Source organism: Aegilops tauschii, chromosome 4 (genome assembly GCF_002575655.3).
Source record: "Aegilops tauschii subsp. strangulata cultivar AL8/78 chromosome 4, Aet v6.0, whole genome shotgun sequence".
NCBI lineage: Eukaryota > Viridiplantae > Streptophyta > Magnoliopsida > Poales > Poaceae > Aegilops > Aegilops tauschii.
In genome coordinates this window covers 8,914,014-8,923,823 of record NC_053038.3, presented here as the reverse complement: position 1 = coordinate 8,923,823, position 9,810 = coordinate 8,914,014, and the positions used below count along the sequence as shown (strand labels likewise).

The window sequence follows — 9,810 nt, the reverse complement described above, 5'->3', positions numbered from 1 at the left end:
TGACGCGACGAGGCGGAGGTGAATGCACCATGGGCATCGTATGACGCAAACATGGGCGCGGCGTGCAGACCGGTCATTGACCAATAAAAAGAAAACCAACCCACCAGGGCGCTTCAAACCGACCTCAAACGCCCGGGCTGTCCGGGCACGCACAGGCGCATCCGTCATGTCAGCCCGGCCCACCACCGACCCCACGCCGTCCCCACGAAAAATCCCAATTCGTCCCCTCTCCAAACCATAGCTCTCTCGCTCTGTCCTCTCCTCTTCCCTCTCCGATTCCGATCGAATCCAGCGCGATGTCGAGCTCCGGCAGCCACTCGGGCTCCGACCTCGACGTCGACAAGGAGCTGGCCAAGGATAGTGAGGTCTTTTTTTTTCTAGTGTCATCTGATATTCCGATTGATGCCGGGCTTGTGAGTATAGAGAGGCAATGCTTCTAACTTGATCAGTGAAAACGAACTGTTGCACACAAGATCACAAACTGATAGTGTCATAGTGTGATGCATCGTACAAACGTTCTGATTTCTGAGAGCTCCAGCACATCATGAACCGTAAGATCATACATAAATTTGGTGATAGCTAGGCTGACAGATAGCTGCCAATTTTGGTGATAAAACTGAACCAAGTTACATACGGTTTGGTGATATAAAACAGAACCAAGCTGTAAACGGCGCAATTCAAAAACCAATCTCACAGCTACAGTGTACGTTTTACTAAATATTGTGTACAAAACGGGAAATTCAGTGAAATCCCATAGGGATGCAGGCGGTGGCTGGCTTAGCACAATCGCCCGCGTACGTTGTTGCAGCAGCTCAGTGGGTGTTGCGGCCGCGCCCCTTGCGTGCCTGTTTTTCTCTAGCTGGATGGCTTGAAGCATTTTCTCTTTTTCTGGCCAAGTCATCCTTTTTCATCGCCTCAACTGCCTCCCTGCAACCAGGAAACAAAACAAAACTGTTTTCAGCCCTTCAATCTAGGCATAGAATGTAATTTACCCTCACAAACACAAGCATCTCAATTCAAGAAACAACGGAGGAGTTGGAGTTTCCTTCTTATTAGAAAAGGCTGAAACATAATTTAGGAGCTTACTGGAATACTTTCTCCAACTCGGTGTTTCCAGGGTCCAGTTTCAGTCCGGCTTCGAACGCATCACATGCTTCTTTGTACTCCTAAAGATGGACAGCTAGGCAGATTATACGAGTGGAGGTGGTGACATACACACACACAAGTGCAAGTCAGGAAAACTAGCTAGGATTCTCACCTTGAGCGACATAAGAGCAGATCCTTTCCTGTAGTAACCTTTTAACCATTCAGGACGCAGTTTTATGCAGGTGTTAGCATCACGCAAAGCCTTATCTGCTTCAGTCATTTGCAGGTAGCAAAGGCTCCTGTTTGCGTACAGCGTCGCATCATTAGGGTCCAGCTCAATTGCCTGCATATCAGCAATAACATACAGGTTAACAAGACAATACTGATTCCAAGCATATCAGCAATAACATACAGGTTAACAAGACAATAATGATTCCAAGTATATCAGCAATGACAAACAGGTTTATTTAGTGATGCTTCAAGTTGGTATCAGTATGAACATGAGAACTGAGGTTTCTCAAACCTCTGGACCTATGACTGCTGAAGCTTTATTCTTTTCAAATAAGAGAGGGCTGCTGAAGCCATATTTGTTTGTACTGTTGCCAGAGCTAGTGCCTTAATGGCTGTCAAAGGTTTACAGACAACACGAATGTACAACACATCTCAAATTCGTCCGGAGTAGCAGTACAGATAGATATTTGGCTTATAGTTGGACAGATTATCAACTGAAATAATTTAAATGGTGGAAGTCCTGTCAACAATATCAAAACATATAATAAAATACTCCCTCTGTACAACATAAGTAGAAATGTATGTTTATTGCAGGAAAGGTGAAAAAAGTTTTGCGCACATGCATATTTTAAGTAGCATAAATCCAAACAAACAAATACTACTGTTTTTACTTCCCACCTTATTTTTGTTAACAACGGCAGTTATAGGAAATAACACAAAAGAGATAGATTAAACAACCATATAGCTCAGGTCAACAAGTAATGCTACAAAGATCGAGTATTCCTCGCGTGCACACTTTCTTCACATCAATACTGACCTCGCTGTAGAATGCTGACGCGCCACGGTAATTCTTCCTCTTAACAGCTATGTCACCACATAGTTTCAGCTCAGCCTTTGTACTTTTATCATCTTGCTCATCCTAAATCATGGACAATATTAGTTAAGCCACGCAAAATAAAGATGCAAAACGTACAAGGTTCATGAAGATTGAAAAGGTTAACTGAGAAAGCAGACTGACAGTACGCAGATCGATTCTCTGAACTTGACCAAGTCATGCACAGTTGAAACACAAAAATATCAACTCGCCTGTTTTTTTTTTCAGAAACAGAGAGAGAAGGAAGCGCGACATCTGAAAATATATACGCTGCAAACTGGGTCTTTAGACACTAGTGCCTCGAAGAATTAGCCTAAAAGGTGCTGCAAAACTCGCATTTGGCTTGAGACATCCATCAAAGGCCGGCCCGTTAAGCAAACATTGGACAATTTTGGGCAAGACACATGCGTTTGGGCGGAAGGGGATGGAACCAACTTCCAGCCGTGAATGGCGAAGAAGCGGACCCCAAACCAGCAGAGACGGAACCCGAAAGTGAACTGGGGGATGAAGTAAACTCACCATCCTTCTGCCTGCTCTCTGTTGCCTTGTCCGAGACGATGGTAAAAGAGAACAATCTGATCGTCTCGTTGCACACTGCTGCTGGGTTTCTGGGCTTTCGGCCTGTTATTAACGATGAGCTGGGCTTCAAAAATTAATCATCTACCCATTGCAGCCTAATCGCTATCAGGCGAAGCAAATTCGTCGGGGTGGAGACAGACTAGACTAGCACACACCGCCGAGAGTGGTGGAGTCGAGGGTCGGGTATGGTGGCGCTGGCGCGGCGATCTTCCTCTCCGATGCGGGGTGGGAGGGGGAGGAGAACGGCGGTCGCCGCAGTGGCGAGGAACGGTGGCGGCGATTTAGGTCTCGGGTCGGGTGTGGCCAGGCTGTGCGGCTTCCCTGAATCAGCAGCGATGTGCGGGATTGCAGGCCTTGGGCAGCAGCTGGGCCTTTGCGTGCAAATCAATAGCCCACCTAGGTCCGTACTTGGCCCAGGGCGCCACTATGTCTCCCAAATCTCTCTAATCTAATTAAAGACTACTTTGTCTCAAAAAATAATAGTACTTCTAACTTGATCAGAGAGTTTAGAGAGGCAATGCTTCTAACTTGATCAGTGAAAACGAACTGTTGTACACAAGGATCACAAACTGTTATTAGTGTCATAATGTGATGCATCGTGCAGACGAAATTCAAGAATCACATGGGAGAAATAGCATGGTGTTCAACAGTTATCTGTAATTGCATGCTTCTTCTATAGTTTTTTTTATACCCAACAGGTATATTTGTTCTGCTTCCATGTTTTCAGAGGTGGCCTGGTGCTGCTCCCGGTCTGCATTTTCATTGTAAATACAGTAGTTTAGCAAGATAAGTCATGCTATTCATGTTTCTTGTTTTGAAACTACCAATGACACATTCATGGCCAAAATGTTTCCTCTAACTTTATAATGATTCAATCATTCAGTACTCATCATCCTTTCATCATAACAGAACAAATAATGCAGTTCAGACGGACAAAAATAAAATGAGAACCGTTAATAACCAGAGTACTAACAAACACTTCCAAAAGTTCAAAGCAACCACTGTTGATAATACAGTTCACTGTTAAATCAACCACTTTTTGCGTCAAAGTGTGAGCACTCTGGGTAAAGCTTTTTTGCTTGATGGCCAGCCCTTATCGTCTTGTTGGAGTGGATTATGGCAAACGACTCAACCCCCGCAGTGATTCTCTTCTTCGGTGAAATCTTCTGCCTTTTAGTCCAGGCGAACCTGGTGGGCTTCTTGTCCTGGCAGTCGCCACACTCCAACTCCAACCTACTATAGAGGAACACATCCTCTAGATTGACCGCCGCCACCATAACACGTCTGACATAATTAACAACATAATCTTCAGATTCAAACCCAAAGATGACGAGTGTGACCAAACTGTGGTGTTGGAAATCAGCTGCAGCCGCGCTCCACTCTACACCCTTGTTCTCACTATACGATTCCTTTTTTCTCTTCTCCTCATCCATTTCCATTGAACACAAATCATCCCAGACCTGCATCTCAGCAATAGGACAAAGATAAAAATAAACTGTCTATAGACATATATACCTGGTAAGAAAACCATGAAAAACTAATATTAAGCACATGTGGCTAAAAGAGAACTTTAGGAAAGCACATACTGTCATGTATAGCTCCTTCAGTAAGGGTGCAGCTTCAAGAATAAACATTGTCCAGGTGAGATCATACCCTTCAGGAAGTTTAACAAGGTTCACAAACCTTAGTTGGCGGAACACAGATGCCAGATCTTGCGTTGGACATTCTGGCTGCACCCAAATAAGCAAATAATATACACATGATAAGATGAGCAGAGCAGAGAAAAAGTGAAGCCACAGCTAGGAAAGCAACAATCTTTATTACTACACTGTTCTGTGCTATACATGATAGTTCAGCTATGAAATTGACTACATCTTACATGCATACTGACCAGACTTGCCTAACAGAAGCACAAACACAAATGGACACTCTGCAGTTGTATCAGACACACCACCACAAGACCTGCTGTGTGCGTCATAATTCTTAGCAGCGACCATTACGACCGTGCAATGCCAAGATTGCTAGCGACAAGGATTTGAGGAGGACAAGACGGTAGCTATCGACAAGGATTCAAGAAGGACGAGATGTCACGGTAGTGGTTGTAATATTAGTCGAGACGAATCTGAAAAAATTGAGTCGAGATGTGGAGATATGATGGATTTTGCAAAAAAAAATCCAGTAAATTTTTGATACAGAGAACATATCGGTGTGCATGTACTGATTGCACTTGCTTCATGGCGCAATACGTTTATCCTGCTATGAAAAATGTATTATTTTTTATTAGAGAAGGGGGGGTCCAAGGCAGAGATAGTGAGTAGAAGAAAAGTTATCTACCATAAAAGACGACAAGGTCACATGACATGCACTGATTGCATTTGCTTTATGGCGCAATATGTTTATCCTTCTATTAAAAATGTATTATTTTTTATTGGAGAAGGGGGCTTCAATGGCAGAGATAGTAGGAAGAAGAAAAGTTATCTACCATAAAAAAAGTCACATGACATGCACGACGATCCTAATGTTACATGTTAGACATGTTTTTAAAGGAAAGGGGTTCCAACAAAAAAAGAAATGTCTCGCTATGGCAGGAAAACGAGTAGTAAGGGGAGGGCCCGGCAGAAAAAAGAGAGTGCATCGTGTGGTGGGGGGTTTTGTGTTAAGACCACGTGTTGGTGATAACAGTCGGATAGTCTGGACAACCATATTTCTCCTCCAGAGTAATGCTACATCTACGGGAAGTTCTTTTACGGGTTCAACGGACTATCGACTGTGGACCAACAGGATTTAAGATCAGGGAAGGATGGGACAACCCTAGCTGAAAATCAGGGGGAGAAAGATTAGTTAGAAGGAGATTTTCTAAAACTCTCGTAAGGGTCCGTGCGTCTAGGATTATTGTCTCCTTCATATATGGTATGTATTTAAGGTAGTCCAGACTATTCAGATGGATAAATTTTATGAAGACAAATTCATTCTTATGCATTGTGGGCCTTCTACTAGTCATTGTAAATACAGTAGTTTAGCTAGATAAGTCATGCTATTCATGTTTCTTGTTTTGAAACTACCAATGACACATTCATGGCCAAAATGTTTCCTCTAACTTTATAAGAATTCAATCATCCAGTACTCCTCATCCTTTCATCATAACAAAACAGATAATGCAGTTCAGACGGACAAAAATAAAATGAGAACTGTTAATAACCAAAGTACTAACAAACACTTCCAAAAGTTCAAAGCAACCACTGTTGATAATACAGTTCACTGTTAAATCAACCACTTTTTGCGTCAAAGTGTGAGCACTCTGGGTAAAGCTTTTTTGCTTGATGGCCAGCCCTTATCGTCTTGTTGGAGTGGATTATGGCAAACGACTCAACCCCCGCGGCGATTCTCTTCTTCAGTGAAATCTTCTGCCTTTTAGTCCAAGCGAACCTGGTGGGCTTCTTGTCCTGGCAGTCGCCACACTCCAACTCCAACCTACTATAGAGGAACACATCCTCTAGATTGACCGCCGCCACCATAACACGTCTGACATAATTAACAGCATAATCTTCAGATTCAAACCCAAAGATGACGAGTGTGACCAAACTGTGGTGTTGGAAATCAGCTGCAGCCGCGCTCCACTCTACACCCTTGTTCTCACTATACGATTCCTTTTTTCTCTTCTCCTCATCCATTTCCATTGAACACAAATCATCCCAGACCTGCATCTCAGCAATAGGACAAAGATAAAAATAAACTGTCTTTAGACATATATACCTGGTAAGAAAACCATGAAAAACTAATATTAAGCACATGTGGCTAAAAGAGAACTTTAGGAAAGCACATACTGTCATGTATAGCTCCTTCAATAAGGGTGCAGCTTCAAGAATAAACATTGTCCAGGTGAGATCATACCCTTCAGGAAGTTTAACAAGGTTCACAAACCTTAGTTGGCGGAACACGGATGCCAGATCTTGCGTTGGACATTCTGGCTGCACCCAAATCTGCAAATAATATACACATGATAAGATGAGCAGAGCAGAGAAAAAGTGAAGCCACAGCTAGGAAAGCAACAATCTTTATTACTACACTGTTCTTTGCTATACATGATAGTTCAGCTATGAAATTAACTACATCTGTGACGCCCCCGATTTGACCGTACACTAATCATGCACGCAAATGTGTACGATCAAGATCAGGGACTCACGGGAAGATATCACAACACAACTCTAAAACAAAAATAAGTCATACAAGCATTATAATACAAGCCAGGGGCCTCGAGGGCTCGAATACAAGTGCTCGATCACAGACGAGTCAGCGGAAGCAACAATATCTGAGTACAGACATAAGTTAAACAAGTTTTCCTTAAGAAGGCTAGCACAAAGTAGCAACGATCGAAAAGGCAAGGCCTCCTGCCCGGGACCTCCTAACTACTCCTCGAAGCCGAACTCCATGTAGAATCATCCTCGGGATCTCTAGCTCCTGGACTCCAGCATCTGGTTGCGACAATCAGGTATAGAAAGGGGAAAAGAGGGAGAAAAGCAACCGTGAGTACTCATCCAAAGTACTCGCAAGCAAGGAGCTACACTACATATGCATGTGTATATGTGTAAAGGGCCATATCAGTGGACTGAACTGCAGAATGCCAGAATAAGAGGGGGATAGCTAATCCTGTCGAAGACTACGCTTCTGGCAGCCTCCATCTTGCAGCATGTAGAAGAGAGAAGATTGAAGTCCTCCAAGTAGCATCACATAGCATAATCCTACCCGGCGATCCCCTCCTCGTCGCCCTGTTAGAGAGCGATCACCGGGTTGTATCTGGCACTTGGAAGGGTGTATTTTATTCAGTATCCAGTTCTAGTTGTCATAAGGTCAAGGTACAACTCCGGGTCGTCCTTTTAGCGAGGGACACGACTATTCGAATAGATAAACTTCCTTGCAGGGGTGCACCACATAACCCAACACGCTCGATCCTATTTGGCCGGACACACTTTTCTGGGTCATGCCCGGCCTCGCAAGATCAACGCGTCGCAGCCCCACCTAAGCACAACAGAGCGGTCAGCACGCCGGTCTAATCCTAAGCGCGCAGGGGTCTGGGCCCATCGCCCTATGCACACCTGCACGTTGCGTACGCAGCCGGAAGCAGACCTAGCCTAGTGGCGTTCCAGTCCAATCCGGCGCGCGCCACTCAGTCGCTGACGTCAAGAAGGCTTCGGCTGATACCACGACGCCGGGATACCCATAACTACTCCCGCGTAGATGGCTAGTGCGTATAGACCAAATGGCCAGACTCAGATCAAATACCAAGATCTCGTTAAGCGTGTTAAGTATCCGCGAACGCCGACCAGGGCCAGGCCCACCTCTCACCTAGGCGGTCTCAACCTGCCCTGTCGCTCCGCCACAAAGATCCACTTGCGGGTACTCCTACGAGCCGACCCGACTTTAGCCACCACATGTGTCATGTATATAGTATATAAGTATATACCCGTGATCACCGCCCAAGTGATCACGGCCCGATAGTATAGCACAGCAGACGGACAAGAATGTAGGGCCACTGATGGAAAACTAGCATCCTATACTAAGCATGTAGGATTGCAGGTAAAGGTAACAACAGTAGTAGCAAGGATAGGCTATGCATCAGGATAGGATATCGGAAAGCAGTAACATGCTACACTACTCTAATGCAAGCAGTATAGAGAAGAATAGGCGATATCTGGTGATCAAGGGGGGGGGGCTTGCCTGGTTGCTCTGGCAAGTAGGAGGGGTCGTCAACTCCATAGTCGAACTGGGCAGCAGCAGTGTCGGTCTCGTAGTCTACCGGAGAGAAGAGGGGGAGGAAACAGTAAATATAATGCAAACATAAGCATGACGATGCGTGACATGACAATGAGCAGTGCTAGGGGGTGTCCTAACGCGACAGTAGGTGGTACCGGCGAAGGGGGGAACATCCGGGAAAGTATTCCCGATGTTTCGCGTTTTCGGACAGACGGACCGGAGGGGGCAAGTTGCAAGTTCGATAGGTTAGGGAGGTGTGGTGGATGAACGGACTGCGTATCCGAATTCGTCTCGTCATTCTGAGCAACTTTCATGTTGAAAATATTTTAATCCGAGTTACGGATTAAAAGATATGATTTTCTAAAGATTTTATTAATTTCTGGAATTTAATTAATTATTTAATTTAATTCGAAATTTGGATTTATGACATTAGCATGATGTCATGCTGACATCAGCAGTCAACATTGACCGTTGACCTGGTCAACCTGACAGATGGGTCCCACCTGTCAGGGACTGTTTAGCTAATTAACAGTGATTAATTAGGTTAACTAGTTATTAGGTTAATTAAGTTTAACTTAACAGGATTAATTAAGTTAATTAATTATCTTAATTAATTATCTTTATTATTTATTTATTTATTATTATTTTAATTATTTATTTTTATTAATTTAATTTATTATTTTTATTATTTATTATTAATATTTAAAGTTTTAAAACATTTTCTAAATTGTTTTAATTCGAAATTAAATGTTAAATTGCTACGGGTACACAGAGAGTGTACCCAGCTATTTGTATGTGAGGATGACAGTGGGTCCCAGTTGACTGCTCAGTCAGCAGTTGACTGGTCCCTGTTGACTGGTCAAAGTGGGCCACGGGGTCCCACCTACCATTGACTGGGCTAGTCCTAGTCAGTAGTTTGACTGGTCAAAGGGCCCAGTGGGGCCCGAGTGTCATTGAGTGATTTGTTTAACAGACTTTTAAACAAAACCGATGAGATTAATTAGGACTGTGGGGTCCGATGTCAGTGGCTGTTAGGGATTTGGTTAGGGGGGTTAATGACGTCCACGTCATCGTGGTTAACGCCGGCGAGGAGTTACAGTGCGCCGGCGACGGCAGCAACGCGGGAACCCGCCGAGGCTTGCGCTACGGGCGTCGGTTCGATGCGCGAAGGGGACCGATGGGTAGCTAGGGGTCGACCACGTCGACCGGTGGTCCCGGGGCGGCCGGACTTGGCCGGCGTCGACGGCGGAGTCGACATCCGCGGCGGCACGGGCGGCTACCGGAACAGG

General features: G+C 44.6%; 1 protein-coding gene across 1 annotated transcript; it reads right to left on the bottom strand.

The window, feature by feature from the left end:
* Positions 1-498: 498 nt before the first annotated feature.
* LOC109734851 (hsp70-Hsp90 organizing protein) lies at positions 499-3,065 on the bottom strand. Its single transcript, XM_040386430.3, has 5 exons — positions 2,711-3,065; positions 2,135-2,236; positions 1,259-1,429; positions 1,087-1,166; positions 499-927 (listed from the first exon to the last, which is right to left on the bottom strand). Exons 1-5 carry the CDS (start codon positions 2,711-2,713, stop codon positions 813-815), a joined length of 471 nt encoding a protein of 156 aa, XP_040242364.1. The 5' UTR covers positions 2,714-3,065; the 3' UTR covers positions 499-812.
* Between the last annotated feature and the right edge of the window lie 6,745 nt (positions 3,066-9,810).